The 19,206-nt window shown below is 40.4% G+C and overlaps 1 protein-coding gene across 21 annotated transcripts in view; it reads left to right on the top strand.

Moving 5' to 3' along the window:
• Positions 1 to 562: 562 nt before the first annotated feature.
• The window catches only part of znf521 (zinc finger protein 521), a 160,827-nt gene continuing 142,183 nt past the window's right edge, over positions 563 to 19,206 (top strand). For 4 of the 21 annotated variants that reach the window (XM_083542592.1, XM_083542591.1, XM_083542609.1 and 1 more), the window contains exons 1-2: positions 892 to 1,852; positions 14,743 to 14,796. In XM_083542592.1, the coding sequence (XP_083398718.1) occupies positions 1,813 to 1,852; positions 14,743 to 14,796 (94 nt within the window). In that variant the 5' untranslated portion in view covers positions 892 to 1,812. Of the gene's footprint in view, positions 868 to 891; positions 1,853 to 14,739; positions 14,797 to 19,206 lie in introns of those variants that run through there. The other 17 variants (XM_083542608.1, XM_083542606.1, XM_083542604.1 and 14 more) reach the window with 10 other exon arrangements.

The raw sequence follows: 19,206 nt of genomic DNA, 5'->3' as shown, positions 1-19,206 counted from the left end.
ACAGCTCCAAGGTCTTTCACATGTTCTTCCCATCTCATTCTCTTTTTCTCTTTTTTTTTTTTTATTTTTTATTTTCAACAATATGTATCCACTTTTGACATTTGAAAAAAATATGAAAAAGTTATTTTTATCCTTTATCCTTTACTACTTTAATATTATTTATAATAATAATAACAACAATAATAATCATAAATATAATTATAATAATTATGATTATTATAAGGGGGAGTAAAATAAAAAAATAATTAAAATAGTTATAATTATGAATAGTATTTATGTATTTATAACAATAATAATAGCAATCATAATATACTATAAATAAATAAGATAGATAATAATGGCTCACGCTCCTGTTACTGATTATTATTAATTACACATTATTATTAGATTTGTAGCTTCTTTTTATATATTTTACAGCAATTTCATATACATGCAAACCATGATGCTTGGCAATAAAGCTAATTCTGGTACTGATTCGGATTCTGGGCGGATCCAAAAAAATAACCCTGTGATGTCAAAAAAAAAAAAAAGAAAATCGATCTGGCAACCCGTGCGTATCACAGAATCCTGATCCTGGAATGCGCGTGTCCGCGTTTTGCTGCCGCCCCTCGGATTTTAATCATACCCTGTGTGTGTGTGTGTGTGTGTGTGTGTGTGTGTGTGTGTGTGTGTGTGTGTGTGTGTGTGTGCGCGAGGCAGGCAGGCAGGCCGACAATGATTTCCTCCGTGATTACGCAGCGCGCGCGTCCCTGTGGGCTCGGGCCCCCTCTGGAGCGGTCCTCATGGCTTTGGGGGCCTCGCTTCCATTTTCCATTATGATGCACCGGACTACCGGAGCGGCGGCGCAGTCCGACACCTCGCAGGTTGGTGACGAGCGAGCGCGCAGTCTTCTCTCCTCTCTCCTCTCTCTCTCCCTCTCTCTCTCTCCCTCTTTCTCTCTCTCTTTTTCCTTTTTCTCTCTTCATCTATCTATCTGCCTTTTTTGCTCCTCTGCTCATTTTTTTTATTATTAGCAAAAAAAAAAAAAGCAATTAGACTTTTTTTTTTTCCAATCCCTAAACCCTGACTCATAGCTCCAAATCATTTCTACACATAGATTATTGATAGGAAAGAAAAAAAGAAGGGAGGGTTTAAAAAAGAAAGAGTTTGGCACTTTCACTTTGAATGTAAAGAAAGGGATCATTGTTTAATTGCATTTAAAAAAGAAAAAATATATATATCTTTTTTTCCTTTTCAGCACGCGTTTCTTTTGCACTATCTGGTGCGTGTCTGTTTTCCCCCCTTTCTTTTCTTTCTTCCTTTTTTTTTTTTTTTTTTGCGCGCCGTGTGCCAAGAATCCACGCGTAAAAAGCTACAACTCCGTGCGTCAATCAGTGCGCCGTGTGTCGGGGAATCTGCGCGTATCGGGAGAACGAGAACGAGGAAAGGAAGGAAGGGTGGAAGGAAGGAAGGAAGGAGGGAAGGATTGAAGGAAGGAAGGAAGGAAGGAAGGTAGGAAGGAAGGACATGGACGCGTGCACGACGGAGGATTTCCACGCACTTTTTCCCTCTCTCTTTCTCTCTTTTTGCTCTTCTCCCCTCCCGACGCTGAAATAGGCTGCGCACGTCGGATCTCTTTTTTTTTCTAAACGAACGAAGCAAACAAATAAACAAATCCAAAAACCAAACAAATAAACAAGTGTAGAAACAAACAAAAAACGAAAAGCCAGCAGCGCGTTTTGCGAGCCGGTTCTCCGCGATGTTCTTGCGCTAAAAGAAATACAAATCTCTCCAGCGATCAGCTTCTTCTGCTCCGAGCCGCTTCTCTGTAGGATGTCGCGCCGCAAGCAAGCCAAGCCAAGATCCCTCAGAGGTAAGTCACGTTTTTTTTCCCCCTGTTTTTTTTCCCATTTTGCCCCCCAACGCGGACACTGAGCCCTGGTTTTTGCCTCCTTCTCCTGCGCCTGGACGCATGCGGGGTACCGGGAGCGCACCGACGCGCTTTTGGTGTTCGGGTCCGAGGCGACGCGCGTTGCGTAAAAGCCTTTGCGTGTTGCATCATTTTACACCAATAAATCCACCCTGGAGTGCCTGCAGGAGTTTGTAACTTTTTTGTTTGTTTGTTTGTTTGGTGTTCACAAATCTTCCTGCTATTATTTATTTATTTTATTTATTTATTTCTGGTAATTGCGCTCTCTCTCTCTCTCTCTCTCTCTCTCTCTCTCTCTCTCTCTCTCTCTCTCTCTCTCATCCATTGCAATTTCTAACACTGTAAATAACACTGTACTGCTTATCCCCCCCTCCCCCCTTCATCCCCATTGAGCGCGTGCCCCTGCTATCTAATGAGGGATGTTGTACAATGTGTTTTTTTTGCAGGCTCTTTTTTTCGTTTGTTTGTTTGTTTGTTTTTTTTAGTTGTTAATCACAAACTCTTTAGAAATAAACCTCAGCACGAGATTTGGAGGAGGTCCCAGAATGCGGACATGAAATTCCATGCCATTGCATATCTCACACAACTTCATTTGGAGGTTCAGTGGGATCCAAAAGGCGTAACGTGACCCTCGGGTTTGGCGCGTCAGATCGGGTCGCGTGACGTTTCGACATGAGATTGTTATTTTTTCGGACGTGATAGAACGTGTGTTGGGATTGGATCAGGGGTGCAGTTTGGTGGTTTGCTGTCTGGAGGAGTTGGATCAGGTGTGTGAGGTGATGGAGAGTCATGAAAGCCGTGAAGGAAAGTTTTGGGGTTTGTGAGTTTTTTTCCAGGAGGCATCACTCGAGTGGAAATAAACGGAAGTGTGTGTGAGTGTGTGTGAGTCGCTTTGGCTCATGCCTGATTGATCATTAGTCAGTCTGGATCGAGGGGGTCTCCCAAACACATGTTGACAGAGTGGTGTGGTATGTCTGTGATACTGGAAACCTGGAAAGACATGGCTGTTGTTGTTTTGCCTTTTTAACCTATCTAGATGCGAACCCCAGCTTTAAGGACTTGGTTCTTAATCATGCCTAATCACATGTTTGCAAACAAGACAAGAAAGACTTAATCTTCCACACACACGCACACAGACACACACACACACACACACACACACACACACACACACACACACACACACACACACACAATCGAATGCAGACTTTTTCCCCCCTCTGTAGCCTTTGAGGGTAGCCACTGGTATTCATGGCTAAGCTCCAGTTCATCTGGCAGGCTTTGTATTTCGCTCAGCAAATAATTGTCCGCGATTTCACATTCCCAGCGTGCAGCCTGCCCCTGCTCACCCCTCCACCACCCCCTACCCAACACTTATTTATTTGTTGGTTTGTTTGTTTATTTATTCATTGTCCTCGACACCCCTTTTCCGTTCTCGGAAGTCATCGTCAGGAAGGATTACGACACGGTCTGCACGGCGGGTTTTTTTTTTTTTCCCAGCCACCATTTTATAATCAATGCCCCGGGGAGACGAGAAATACAAGCGCGATCGCATCTCTCTGGGTTTTAACGCATAACGTGTCGGCGGACGGCGGGCACACGTCGGTGCCAAAACAGGAATCTCGTACGGGGGTTTTTTTTGGCATTTTTTAGGATGCACACTTTATTCACTTTATTCCAAAAGTCACGATGAAGTAAAAAGGGAACGTATGTCGGGACGGGGTTTTTTGTGCAATCACATGATTCAGGGCTTTTATAGGTAATTTGTCAAAGAGACATCCATATGTGCGCCAGATGTTTTTTTTGTCAACTTTTTTTTTGTCTTTACTGGTTCTTTAAAGTTTTGAATTTGAATTCTGGATGTATATTTTGTTAACCATTCAGGTTAAAGTAATGGATTGGACCACTGGTTTTCAAAATGGGGGGGTGGGCTGGTGGAGAGAGTAGGTGAGAGTAGGTCCACCAAAGGTCCAGAGGTCTCAACACAATGATCGTAATATATTTTATTATATAAATTTGTACCTTAGAATTATTGCCTGAATGACCGGTTGTTTTTTATATTTTTACTCAAAATGGTGGATTATGGGAAGTTCAGGAATACAAAAAAAAAACCTCTGTTAGTATTAAATAATGGAAAGGAAGTTCAAGCTGAAACGTGACCCCCGCCGAAGCTTCACACGTGGATCCCGGTCGAAATTCCAAAAGCCATCTCGTTTTTTTCTTCAGCATAGCGTGTGAGACAGAGACGATGGCGTTATTGCTTGAGGGAATAAATGCCACAGACGGAGGCCATACATCATCCCCTTGTATGCAAACATTTCAACGTCTGACATTTACTCAGTCCTGCCTTTCAAACATACACACTTCCTGACGTTACGTTCTTTCCAGCGCTTTGTCGCCAACTCGGATCGTCCGGGTCGCTTTGGAATGCGTGACGCCTGCCACGTTGCTCGTTCTATTCCTCCTCAATCTCTTCTCTCTCGCTCCATCTCACTCTACTGATTCTTACAGCTGTGGTGTGTGTGATCACTCGTGTACCAGTGCGTCTACGACCGATTGCTCGGGTTTTATTGGCAGGGAATCCTGCATACATAAATACATTTTCTGCACCATTTATCTGCTGGAACTCGGGTTGCCATGAAATGTATCATAAACGCACGTGTCTTCTATACATCAGTATGCCCAGACACAGCAAAGTTAAACAGAAACGTGACATTTCGGAGCGGAAAATCGCAAGTGGAATCACGTGACGTCATGTGGATTAGACGCGATCACATGGTCACATTCCCGGCGTGTGGAATAGGATCGAACGTTCATGTGACGAATGTCATTCATGGAAATGTATCAATCGTATGAGAATCACATGAGAAAAGAAATGAGTTGAATGCAGATCATGTAAAGAATAAAAATCATCACAAGTGACAAATATTTGATTTGTGAGAAAATCCAGTGGGAATATAAAGGAATCACATGAAAGTCATATGGAAATTATATGGGGGAAAATTCCTGTGAGAATCACATAGGAATCTAAATTAATTACGGAAGAACCACACGCGAATAGAAACGCTTCAGGTGAAAAAATCGGACTGAAAAAAAAAACCACGTGAAAATAAATAAATCGCTAAACTCGAGTGAATAAATGATAATGAATAATCGCATGCGAAAGGAAGCGGGGCGTAAAGAATCATACGCAGATAAAACTTTTCATTTTTTATAGATAGTCTAATCATAAAATAAAATACAAATTTAAATAAATAAATAATACGTGAAAAACCACAAGTGAGTTTCGCTGAAGGTCATTAATGCGGATAACAACCTGAATTTTCACTGTGGTGCAGGTACATTGCCTGAAGGTCCAGAATTTACAGGTCTTCAAAAAAAAAAACCCCATAATATATATTTTACATTTCTGGGACCCATATTTCAAAAATCAGTTTTGTAAATGTTGCCTAATAGTCATTAATATTGAAGTTTAAGCAATGTATATTTTGATAGTAAAAATGACAGTATTGCTGATTTATGATTGTTTATGGATCAGCATTCATTTATTTTCTAAAATAAATCTACACTTATTACTTACACTTCTTGGTGAACTAACCCCTTTAAGCACCTAGGTCATTTTGGACTATTTTGTTTGTTTGTTTGTTTCCTAAAATGCAAATCCAACTGTACACCTCAACACTGCTTTAACCATATACACCAGTGGTCCCCAACCCCCTGGCCGTGGCCTGGCACCGGTCCGTGGGTCAATTGGTACCAGGCCGCACAGAAAGAATTCATAACTTATTTACGTTTTATTGATTATCTGATTCTGAACGGTTTTATTTTGGAAAATTAGCAGATTCTCTCCTCCACATATGTCTCACTCACTCTTGATGCATGTTATGATGCCTCGGTCACATGTCTTACCTCCATCCACTACCTTCTTAAAGGGGCTCCGGCCGCTGACACATAATACATTCCCGCTAAATTTTAAATGAACAAACAACAACACAGTGGATTCACGTTTATAATTATATTTAGGAAATATAGTGGAACTCCCCCAGTGGAACCACTGATCTACACAACACTGATCTACACAACAACCTCTTCAACACGCCAGAATGAAACACGGCTCAAACAACTCGGTCAAGAGAGAAAAAAGAAAGCGATATTTCAAAAAGGGATCATCCATCGACAATACAATTACAGCATCACGTCACAAAGTAGAAGATCCGTCGGTATTCAATAGACAACAAAAAAAAGCCAGGATATAAAGTATTTTTAATCGAAGCATAAATGTCAGTGTTGAAGCGAGTAAAAGTTGCTTATAGATTGAATATTCAGCAGAACTAGAAAGTGGCCAAACAATTAGAAAAAGTACAGTAACGAAGTACATTTGGTGAAATACTTTACATCACAGGAAAAATCTCTTTGTTACCTGTATGGAGTTTATAGAAGGAGTCTCCAGTGTTAGACGACTGTAACAGTACAGTTTGTTTTTCTCTATAGGAAAGACTTAGTTGTTGAGATGACAAGCTGCGATTTTATCAAAAAGGCAATGAGCAAGCAATTTTTTTTTTCTTTTTCAAGTGAGAAAAGGAGCTTATTTGTTTTGTGCATGTTCAAGAACATTTTATGTTTCTATATACGGACTTAAAAAAAAAAGAAATTTGAATTTTATAAATCTATAACATGCCAGATTGCGGCTTAGTGCTGTTTTCTGGATCAAATAATCAAATTCAGTATCCAATTTTTGGATTTTCCCAAAAACAATTCCCAAAACAAGATGAGCCTTAAATTGTTTAATATTTAACACGCATTATTGCATTCGCACGCTTTCGAATTCTGATGTATGTATCCCGGGATATACGAGCGTAATAACGCCATCCATCAGTATTCTTTAAAATGATAAAAAAGAATGTCATTGTCATTAAGAAAACTGTCAGAGAACCATAAAAAAAATCCCATTAGCAGAGCTGTCACTTCTCATGACACTCGCCTCTGTAAGTTGTTCATAGTGTCTCGGGAGCTGGCCGATTTTTCTGTGTTTTTTTTTTTTTTTTTTTAAGTTTCTTTTTTGTCGTTGTAGGTGGTGTTTTTTTTTTTTTTTTTCCACCCTTGTTTTTTACATTTTTTTTCTCCCTCTCAGATCTCTTACTGGTCCAGCTGGGAGTGCGCGTGTGTCTGTGTGAAGCGTCGTAATTAACAATGATCGTCTTAACAAATACGGTAAAAATATCATCTTGTCGGTTTTATTACGGCTGCTAATGAGATCCGCATGAATTAATAATGAAATCGCTCGTTCGCCCCGGCTTTGTTTGTGTCCGATGAAATAATAACCTTTAATATTGCTTACCGTGAAGGTCATGCTGCGTTCTAATGCGTATTATTACAGTAGCGCAGAACGTCCTAATGATCAGCGCATTTATTCAAAGAAGGAGCAAAAAAAAATGACATAAATACGAACACTAATAATGAGGAAAAACCAAAAAAGCTTTTGTTCCCGGTGACCAATTACGCTGTAATATAACGTGCATAATCACACACAGGTTTCTGACGTGTGGATTCGGCGGGTACTCGAGAGGATGTCCCGTTTTTGGCGTCGTAGCTCCGAGTCTTAATTGAGGCAGCGTGACCCGTCGTGCCCTGCTCTAAATTGAGTAGTGATTCGCCTCATGAGGGTTTTTTTTTCCTCTTGGTCAGTCGTCTGGTTCTACAGCACCATTTTCCCGCCGTTCGGCTCCGCTAACATGCCCTATTATTTAAAAAACAGCTGTGTCTCTCAGGCGTGAAGGCCGGTGCGACGTTTTCTGATGATGACTTGCTGTAAGATGGCAGTTCTGAGATGGCCGAAGTTAGTCATTTTGAAAGAAAACTCAAAACAGACCCTTTTTATTTATATTTACTCAAACATTATCAGACATGAAGCGGATAAAAACGGTTATTCGACAATATCTCGTGATGTTTATCTTCCCCTGCCTGCATCTCACATCGAATGAGTCAGTTTTAAATCACCGAATATAAAATGCTTCACTCAGAATGTAGTTTTCTTTTGCTAGCATGCTAACTTAGCAAAGCTCCGTTTTAACAGAGGTCCCTTTCTTTCTCTTCTTCACAGAATAATACAGATTTATTTCTTGTTTAGGAAGCCATTTGCTTCCTACATTAAAAAAAAAAAAACAATAACTTCTCTCTTCATGCAAGTCACAAGTTGACATGTTTTAAAGTTAGCTTTAAGGAGTTGATTGAAATGATGTGGCAGCATGACTAATGAGCTAATACACATTGCTACAGTCTTTTTTAATGCAGATGTTATTGTAACAGCTAGCAAAGAGCATTCAGTTCATTGAGTATTAGCATGCATGGTATTACTTAAATAAGGATGGGTTCCCCTTTTGAGTCTGGTTCCTCTCAATGTTTCTTCCTCATAACATCTAAGGGAGTTTTTCCTTGCCACAGTCGCCACGGCTGCTCATCAGGGATAAACACACATCATTCACCTTAACTGTTAAATTCTGTAAAGCTGCTTTGAGACAATGTCTGTTGTGAAAAGCGCAATAGAAATAAACTTGACTTGACTTGACTTGACTTGACTAGCTGACTTTTTAGTTTCCCAACATTCCCAGGGTCTTTGGAGAACAGGAGCTTTCCTAATAGCTTGAGTAAATGATGCTCAGTGTTTTTATTTTTATATGCAACTGAACTTCAATAAATAATTTTTCTATGTTGACCATCTCAGAATCAAAAATCAATCAACTGGATTTAATTTTTCACAGTTTATATAATTTCAGATATTGTATTTTGATAAATGGATTAAATATACAGTCTCTGATTATATATCTTAATGCATTAAATATTAAAAAAAGGCTTTTCCTCATATTCAGTGTCTATAAACAATCAATATAGAGGAAAAAACTTTTATGTGTGAGATCCAAAAAAAACCCCACTAATAGAAGGAGCTATTTTCAATTTTTAAATCTTTAAAACTGCCCATTTAATTATTGAAATTATTTATATCTACCAAAATAAGCATGATTTGTATTCTTCTCGGTAGATTTTTTTTAACAATTCCATAAATCTGATGCTTTTTAGAAGTTTTATGTCTCAGTAGGCAGTAAATACAGACAGTTTTAGTTTAACCTTCATATAGCACTTAAAAACCCTAAACCATAGAAGTGCAAGTTGAGAAGCAACATGTCAGGAACACTACAAATTCCATTCTTTTTTTTCAGAAATAAATGGATTAAAGTAGAGTAGAGTATCACTGATATGTTTTTACAGCCACCAAAATGATTTGTATGAGTTACTTAATAGATTTTCTAAATTATTCCGTAAATGAGATGCAGTTTTAGGTCTCAGTAGGCAGTAAATACAGACAGGCGAGTTGATTAACAAAGAGCGCTGTGATGATGCTTTTACTTTTTCTTCGTTTTATATATGCATAGATTTCAGAATCATGGATGAGGCAGCATTTTTTTATATCAGAGATACAGTATCTCAGAAAAGTGAGTGCACCCCTCACATTTAAACATCCATTTATTTATATGTTTTCAAGGGACAGTACTATAGAAATTAAACTTGGATATATTTTACAGTATTTAATTGTAAAGCAGTACAGATAATGACATCATTGAGCTGCTGGATGTTAGACACATGGCGCTTCTTCTCTTCCCGATTGAGGATGCCAGACAGGTGTTCAATAGAGTTCAGGTCTAGAGACATACTTGGCCACTCCATCACCTTCAGCTTTCTCAGAAAGGCAGTTGTCCTCTTGGCGTGGTGTTTGGGGTCATTAATATGTTGGAAGAAAGCCGTTCGGCCCAGTTTCTGAATGGAGCAGCATCATGTTCTGCTTCAGAATGTCACAGTACATGTTGGAATTCATGTTTTCCTTAGTACCAGCAGCACTCATGCAGCCCCAGACCATGATACTACCACCACCATGCTTAACTGTAGGCACAACATAATTTCCTTGGTTCTCCTTACCAGGGCATCGGCACACATGCTGGACACCATCTGAGCCAAACAAGCTTATCTAAACAAGTCTCATCAGACCACAGGATATAGTTCCAGTAATTCATGCTCTTGGACAGGTTGTCTTCAGCAAACTGTATGCTGGCTTTCTTGTGAGACAGCTTCAAAAGAGGCTCCTTCTGGGACGACGGCTATGTTAACCGACGTGTTGCAGTGTAAAGCGTATGGTCTGAACACTGACAAGTGGACCTTCCGCTTCTGCAACCTCTAAAGCAATGCTGCAGCTCTCATATACCTGATTTCAGCTTTTGCACCTGATGCACTAAACTTTTTTGATGGACCTTTGTAAGGTCTGTTTCGAGTGGAACCCGTCTTAGGGTATACTCATAGTTGTTGCCAACTATTTTTAGTTTTTTTTAGAGTACAGTAAATCTGTACTGCTATACAAGCTGCACATTGTCTACTCTAAATGTAATAATATATAATAAGTTTCATTTCTATAGTATTGGCCCTTGAGATGATGTACTAAAATGTGAGGGGTGTTCTTACTTTTGTGATATACCATATGTGAAACAATGCATTTCCGCGGTGCAGGAAAATCACCGGTGTAACGCTGTACAACAGAAAAGAATTCATGCAGTGACTACTGAATAAAAAGAAAAAGAAAAAATGTCCAGTAATCACTGAGGATACAGATGTGTGTGTGTGTGTGTGTGTGTAAGTGAGTCATGACCCAGGTTGCACAGAGGTTTGGCCAGATTGTTGTTGAATGTGTGTCATGTGATGAAACAATACACGTTAATGAGCAACATTTGTTTAGAGTTTAGAGGTGGAGAAAAGATGCATACTTTGCTGTCTAGTCATCTTTAAATTTTCAGTCAAACCAGAGAGGAGAAATTAAATGAAAAACCTGTGATTCTGTACTTCATTTCAACATTTGACACTTATCCGAGAATCCAATCCAGATGAAAAGATAGTTCTAGAGAAGATATGCCCAAACTAGGACTAATGAGCCAAATTTAGCTCATGCTAAACTTTAATTTGGCTCGTAATGCCATGTATGGGAAAAAGGAAATAAGGGGGGAAAAAATCCCATTTTGAAAAACTCAGGCCACCGTATAGCTGAAACTCAATTGCACAATAAATAAATGATATATTTAGAAATGAAATAACTCTAATGGATTGCTTTTTATTGTACTACAAGTTTTACTAAAATCATAAATGAGAGGAACCATGGCAGCTTTAATTTGAATATAATACTTGGTATAATGCAACATTATTATTACCACTGGGGTTAAGAGGTTGAGTCTCTGGGTTACTGATCAGAATGTCCGGGGTTCAAGCCCCGGTATCGCCGAACTGCCACTCTTGGGGCCCTCGAGCAAGGCCCTTAACCCTCTGTACTCCAGAGACACTGTATCACGGTTGACCCTGACCCCGGCTTCCTAACATCACTGGGATATGCGAAGCAAGAATTTTACACTGCTGTAGTGTACAAGTATGAAGCACCTTTATATAAAGTTTGGGCTCCTTTGTTCTAGAGTCACCGAACCAACACATTGTAGTCTACACTGTTCTGTTTACTAAAATACTTCCTACAAATTATTCACAACATGATTTAGACCCTTATTTGAATTTGGGAAGTGGTAAATCAGTGGTTAAGGCTCTGGTTTGCAGGTTGGGGTTCAATCCCCGTATTGCCAAGCTGCCACTCTTTGGCCCTTGAGCAAGGCCCTTAATTCTGTATACTCCAAGGGCACTTGCTGACCCTGTGCTCTGACATCAGCTTCATAACTTCGCTGGGATTTGCGAGGAATACTACTATTTCACTAAGCGATTTAACAAGTAATAAGCGCAGTTCTTTCGTCTTTCTTTTCTTTTTTTTTAAAAGCAAAACTCAATTTGAAACTAAAGATACAGAATCCTTTTCATTCATTTTTACCCCAGAATTTCGATTCAACAAAAACCATTAACCAAATGTCCTCACTATACGCTCACTGTATCCCAACTTGCCTAGTCATTTTACAGCACATCAGCACATTCTCCAGAAAGATATTTTGCATTTATTCGTTGTATTTATCGCATTGGTTTGCAATGTCGCTTTACTTTCTATTCTCAAACGTACCGTTCTCTCTCCTCACTGCTGCGCCTCTGCCTCGGGTTTCATATTCATAACTCCACGTGTGTCCATCGATGGCGTGAGACAGTATGGCAGGTTGTGCGTTAGTCTTTATCTTCACTACTGTTAATGGCTAATCACTTCCCCAGCAGGATGAACCATCACGACATCCAACCGAGCAGGAATTTATGTGCTGTATATAAAAAAAAAACAACAAAAAAAAAAAAACACGGCCCCTAAAAACCTAACGAATACGTGCAAAAAAACCGACAGAAACTTTTTTAATGAGAGCGCCGTGGTGACAAATGACTGTTCTGCCGTTGTAATGCAAAAGTTCTGATCGTGTCATTAAAAGGAATTTTCCGCCTGAACTCCCCGGTTCTCACCAACAGGGATGGTAATCAAAACAAAACTATGAACTCCCCGTACTCCCATCTCCCATTTGGCTGTGGGGGATTTATTAAGAAGCCTCCTCCTGTCCGGATTGAAAATGCTCCTGCGTGCGCCCATCTCCATCGCGCCACGGAAATTCATTTAGCTCACGTGAACGTGCGCAAGCTGTGCGTCTGGGTTTGTTTTGTTTTTTCTTCCAGGTTGGGATATTTGGACATCAAGCCGGTCTCAATTTGTGTCATAACTTTGCTTGTGACTGGTTTCCTGCTTTTCTATAGAAATGATGACCAATTACAAAATATCACACACTGCGTAGAGAAGAGCTTCTCAAACTTTTTGCCCACAGGGACCCTTTTTATCTGTAAAATAAATCTCCCTGACCCCCCTTCTGAATGTCTCCATGTAGGCAAATATTAGGCTCGTTAGTCAAATGTGTACAGTAATATTTTAGTGATTTGTTGCCGTCGTGGAGTGTTTTATTCTGGAGCCTTCCATTGACAGAACACAGTAGGCCTTGTTTTAGCATTTCCACTTTTCTTTTACTGAGATTTGGATTCAACCCGAGTCATGTGACCAGATAAACCTTTCGCTAGAGCCTTAATGAACCTTGCTGTCACTAATTAGGGGTGAGATTTGGAACAAAATACAAAAATATTGTCTCAGTGTTGCATGCAGCTAGTCTCTAGTCCAACGAGAAACATTCACGTAAATTATTTACATAAATGCCTATAATAAATATTGAACATTTGCCTTGTTATATAAATGCATACGATGATTTTTGACCATTGATTTAAGCCATAGAGCCACTTCATGAATATTAATCGTAATCAAATCATACATGAAAAAGCTCGATCTATGACAGGTTCTGATTGTCACAGTAAAAAGGTAAAAACACACTTTGCCCCCACCTGATTATGCTTCACAGCCCCCCTGAGGTTCCCTGAGACCCGGCGGTGCATTCAGCATGTTGTTGTGACATAGCGTAAGAAGGATTTACTAACTTTTGCTGTGTGAAAAAGTTGGCGTCACTTAACCAAAACTTCTTTGAATGGCGGTAGTCTGCCTGGCACTAACATGGCAGAAAAAAAACTGTAATGATCCGACCAGTCAGAATTTTGATTGCTCTCCTCAGCAAGCTTTGACTCAAGATCCCGTCGAGCTTTTCGGAGGAAAAAGCGAGTTTGACGCAGCTTGCCTGCCGCTGCCCTGTCGTTTTTTTTTTTTTTCCCCACGCAGCCCACCTACTCCAGCGCCACTAGCCTCTGACTTAATTATGTCAAATGGAGGACTTTTTAAAAGGCTCTGTTCAAGACGGGCCTCCTGCTCGACCGGTGGCCCCCAGCAGGGCCCTTGTCACAAATCCCACTCGCCGCGCTCGGGAAATGAAAGGGTAGATGGGGTACGAGGCATAATGGAGGCCGGCTTTCCAACGGCAGGAGAGGAGTGGCGAGGAGTGCAGGCCTCCTCCCGGAGACCCTCATTTTCCATGGAGCAGGTGGGAGTCTTTTGTTCTCATCCTGCTGCTAAAATCCATTTAGCTCGCCGCACCTGACATACAGACAAGGAGCGCTTCCAGTTTTAGCTGGTGAAGCAAGGAGCCTCTAATGAAACAGTTTTACAGCGAGCAACCTCGACCGGGCGCCCCGTACACTCGTCAAAGAGCGCTCGATTGCCGTGTAATGAATTTGTCTAAATAGCCGACAAGCAGGGGGGTTCATTTGTGGACCGCCGTAGCTTCTCGAGGCAGTTGCCGAGAATCATTAGGATGCACAGACATGGCTCGGTTAATGGAAAGACAGGAGGCAAAAGTGCTGCAGGTGACGAGGCTCCAAACAGACAGGATGCGCAGTGTTACCTCAGACAACCTATGTGTTTTTTTTTCCCTTTCCTTCTTTCTTAAAGCATACACAGCTCCTTGTAGTTCTTTGCAGCATCGAGGTTCATGATTAGAATGTTAGTGCTTTTTTGTGAGACAAACCCAATGAGTTATTCATGTATCGGACAGCAGGCCACGCCGTGTGGCCAGATCTTTGTTTGGGGGGGATTTTTTATTATTCATCGTGTTATTACTCAACTCAATAAGTGATTTATGTGGGTGGCTGCGGGCCTCTCTGCAAAAGCCGCCTGCATATGAACGAGCCGGACGAACTAAACAGAGAAAGTCGCATTAACGAAAAGAAAGAAAGAAAGCTCAGACTGCATATCAATGCAACAAAAAAGCCCACAACAACATGCTGAAGCTGTGCTTAAGAGATTCCAGAAGATTAGGTTGAGATTGTTTAGCCAAGGATTTCTGGGCTTGCGTGTTTGGTGACTAATTTATTCTGTGTTTTTCTTTCTCCCTCTCTTTCCTCCATGGCAGTAGAAGACAATGTGACGGAGGAACAGCACACTCCTGGGCAGGCTGCCATTCAAAGCGGTAATATTTCATTTTGCTTTTAATTTGTCATGCCTTCATATATATGTTTTTTGGTTGTTCTTTTTGTCTCTTTCAGACTGTTGCTATCAGTTTGTTCATTAGCTTTAAAAAAACTACTGACCAGGAGTAAAACACTTGGGCATGCATTGTTCCTGGGTAAATAATCAAAGACCGCAGCAATTCGCCGATTTGCTAGCAAAACCAATCCAAGCCATACACCTGTTTGCATAATCTCTCTTTTTGCTAACTCGCACGCTCCGTCGCCTGTAGAAGATGATGGTGGGTAGTGGTGCGTGTCAGCCTATGCGACTCTCTCCACTCGTCCCGATGCTGCAGTGTCAGCATTTTAGCAGATGAATGCTTTCTGTCACCTCATGTGACATTCACCGTTGGCCTCCAGGCAGTGAGCTTTAATCCAGGTCACATGTTCAGCCTGTGCCCGCCTATGAACGAGGCCTGCTCCTGACGTGTGCCGAGGCCGGCTCTTCTTTCATTTGTCTCGTGTAAAGGTTAGGTCTCATGTGTGGTTATTTTAAACCTGATATGGATGACTTCGCCCAGCAGGCACCAGGGACCACCGGCCCTTTCTCAAAGCCTGGCATCGGCATCGAGCAAAAAATAATAATAAAAAAAAAAAAACATCGGCGCTTTGTTTTTCCACTGGCTGAAAAACAGGCACTTCAGGTCTTTGACACAGAGACACACAGAGGCGGAGTGGAAAAATGGAGTAAAGGTTTTTTGGGTTTTTTTGCGATTTGAATATTTGCAAAACACAACTTGAAACCGTGAAGACATTCAAATCAGCATCTCGCCACTTCTCAAATCTCATTAGAGCGAAATTATGCTCAATTCAATGATATTTCATTTGACTTGTATAGGGCTTTTAACAATGTCATAAAAACAGCTTTACAGAAAGAATTAATCGCTAAAAAATATATTATAAAGTCAAACATTTGTCCCAATAAGTTTTAGCCCCATTTATTTTCCATTTACTGCATTTATCCAGAGTGACTTTCATTTGTCTCCTTCATACAACTGAGCATCTATGAGGTTAAGGGCCTTGCTCAGGGGCCCAGGAGTGGATGCTTGGTGTGGCTGGGATTTGAATTCATTACCTTTATATCCAAAGTCCAATGCCTTAACCACTAAGCTTCTACCTCCCCTAATGAGCAAGCTAAGAGTGATGGTAGCAGGGACATGATGGTATGAGGACAAAACCTTACCAGACATTCAAAAGGACACTGAATGTCCATTAATTATAGTTCCATCTAGAAGTTGTCAGTTTTTTACTAATGGAGACTTGATTGTAAAACTGTTCATAGGCATTGTAGCATCTTATTGCTGTTTGCATTGTAAGGATCAGATGCTAGCAATTAACTAGCTAGCATGCATTAAGCAACACCAAACTAGCAACATTTTCTGTGTAGTTAGCAAACCTACGAAGAAAATACATTCCCAAACAATATGAGAGCTAAACTACTCAAAAACAAGTTCCCAACATGTACAGGTCTTTAATTTGCTGTATATGAGCAGTTAGCTTGCTAGTCATGCTAATCGTTCTTCCTGGATGTTAGTAAATCGCGATGATTTCGCTGTTTAGAGGAATAAACACCAGTAGGTTTTTGCTTGTCAGAAATCACCATGCGGCTTAATTATAACACAGTAATTGCTAATCGGTTTGAAACCAAGCCTCGGAGTCGCATCGTATCACATCGCCGTGCCAGTTTACACATGTTCTAATAAAGGCGTATTGTCCAGAGAGAACAGGAATCCGAGCTTGGGTAAGCCGGTTTGTTTTATTGGAGGGATTTTAGGAACTTTTGTTTCTGAATTAAAATTTCCAGAATGCTTTCAGGAACTGCTTCTACAATATTAAAACGTGGCCTTGTTTAACTCCACCCCCGAACACTTTCCTGTCCTTTTTTAATATTTAGAATAACAAAATCAGTAATAACCCCATATGGCACCAATCTTGAGAAGAAAACTTTGTTACTGGTGTAGAAGCCATTAAAAAAAGAAAAAAAAAATGAAGAAAAAGCACAGTTTCAATTTTCTAATGAAAAAAAAAAGTTTGGTACTTCTGTGGGGTGAAAGAAAGGTTTCTTTAGACACATAGCTCAGTCTCCTGGTGGTAAGGAGAAGTTCATAAATTGGCCTCCAGGTACCTCCGTGGCCTTTGTGCACATTTGAGAGAAAAAAAGCAGCAGAAAAAGAAAAAAGAGCCGAAAAGCCTCACGTCGATGCTTGACACGTGCCCAGAAGAAAAGCAAAATTAGTCACAAAAGAAACCGTTCTGGAAACACGTTCCACGCTTGCTAGCATGAGACTCAGAAACAATGTAGCATCAGGGATTTAATGAGACTTTCTCTTTTTTTTCCATCTGTTTTTTTTTTTTTTTTCGAAGTCAGGCATGTTTAAGATCCAGAGCTTGGCTGGAGTGCTTTGCTGTCTGGCTGTAATTATAACCACATGTGTCTTCTCCATCCCTACCCACCACCACCACCACTCCTCCCTTTTTCTTTTCTTTTTCTTTTCTTTTTGGGCTCCCTCGTTCTCTTTCTACCCTGACTCCAACCAGCTTTGAGATATTCTGTAAAATAGGATGTCAGATTCGGCTAAACCAGAGCGGATCGACTTGTATCCGTGTTAGCTAGCAAGGTCTAAGAGTGAGAAATGAAGAAGGCAAGAGGTCAGTGCGCTGCTGCCAGAGGAAAGAATGAGCGAGGGTGGGAATATAGGGGGGGGGGGGGGTGTGCTCGCACTCCTCCGGGCTCTGCTGAAATCAGCCTCTCTATTATTCATTTCCTTTGTTGTGCGACTGCGCCACGGCTCTTCGTCCCGTAGTATATCTCCTTCCTGCAAGAGCGAGGACGCGAACCGTAGAAAGCGGGGGTCCCACTCTCATCCCCGATCGCTTTGCTAGTTTCTTCTCTCGAGCCCCGCACATTATAGAAAGAAAAGCTTTAACGTTATCCATATGTAGTATGACACAGAGCAATCTGTTTAAAATACAGAAGAGGCTTTTTTTCTCTCTTTGGGGTTAAGGTCATCTTTTCCAAGCCTTTGTTTTTTTTTTTTCTTTTTTTTTAAAGGATTACTTGATACATTTGACGCTTTATGAACGGTGAAACCGCATACCGTAACACACCTGGCGCTCACTCAAGACGGAAATCGCCATTGAACCCGCTATTTATTTTCAATCCTTCTCATGAAATAGCTCAATCATCTGGAGCCAGACATCCTACAGTGCCTTGCGTGACCCTAACACGATTTGTTTAGCCGATAATTATACACCGAATGAAATAAATTGCGTGTGCTGAATCTGATTCAGAACTTAAAGTTTAACTTTAAAGAAGTTAAAGTACAAAAGTATTTGCCTTCAAATGTACTTAAGTATCCAAAGTACTATTATTTATTACAGCTATAATGTTTCATTTTTATCACAAGACCTTTTGCTTAATCAACTCATGTGTAAAGACTCTGTTACTCTCAGCACAACAATCTATTAATAAAACGATATCAATGAGTCAAACACTGATTTCTATTACAATGATCATGAGCCCAAAACCTTCTTTTTGACTACTTCAAACAAATTGTGCAAATAAGGTCACGTGTGTTGTGGCGAGTTCGAGTCTGACGTTGCGTCCATCATTTATTCCGCTTTAAATGTTCTGTTGAACTGATGCTGAACTGTATGTTGGTGATCAGTAGATACACCAAGCGCCAATCAAAACAAGTTTGAAACAGAGCGAGTGCTCGACCCTGATTGGTGGTTTGCTGCGTGTTTGACCAGTTAAGTTTTTATCCACATAAATAAAAAGGAACGACTGATTTTGCAAAAAAAAACTTAAGTAAAAAGTGAGATATTTTTTATTGAAATGTAGTAAAGTCACAGTGTCTCAAATTGAAAATATTTTAGTAAAGTACAGATGTGCAAAAAAGCTACTTAAGTACAGTAACAAATTACATTTACTTCCTAACTGTCCAACACTGACACCATTTATCCAGAGCGATGTACAGAAGTGTTAATAAATACATCAACTTTGGTACAATAGGTTGGATATACAGTCAATCGGAGTTTTGGAACCAGGAGCTCCTGGGTGATTTGCCCAACATCTGAGATTAAACACCAACTCTATCCTGCCAGAGCTTTTAAATGTCCAATGATGGAGAAAGAGCAGTTCTAGAATATCAGTTTGAGTATAACTAGCGAATAGCGGAGCGTCTGTTCATATTATTGACGAGCGCAAGATGGTAATGTGAATTGGATCAGATGTACTGGAGCACAAGCACCATAAATCCTATGATTGTACAAATTATTACTATAAAAGGGTTAGTCTTAGTCGAAATTCATCTACATCAAGGACAAATGATTTGTTTATTAACCAGCTCACTGCACAAGTGTAACGT

This window comes from Silurus aristotelis (genome assembly GCF_946808225.1).
Source record: "Silurus aristotelis genome assembly, chromosome: 5".
NCBI lineage: Eukaryota > Metazoa > Chordata > Actinopteri > Siluriformes > Siluridae > Silurus > Silurus aristotelis.
Note: the sequence above shows the minus strand (reverse complement) of the source record. Positions and strands in the feature narration are given on the sequence as shown.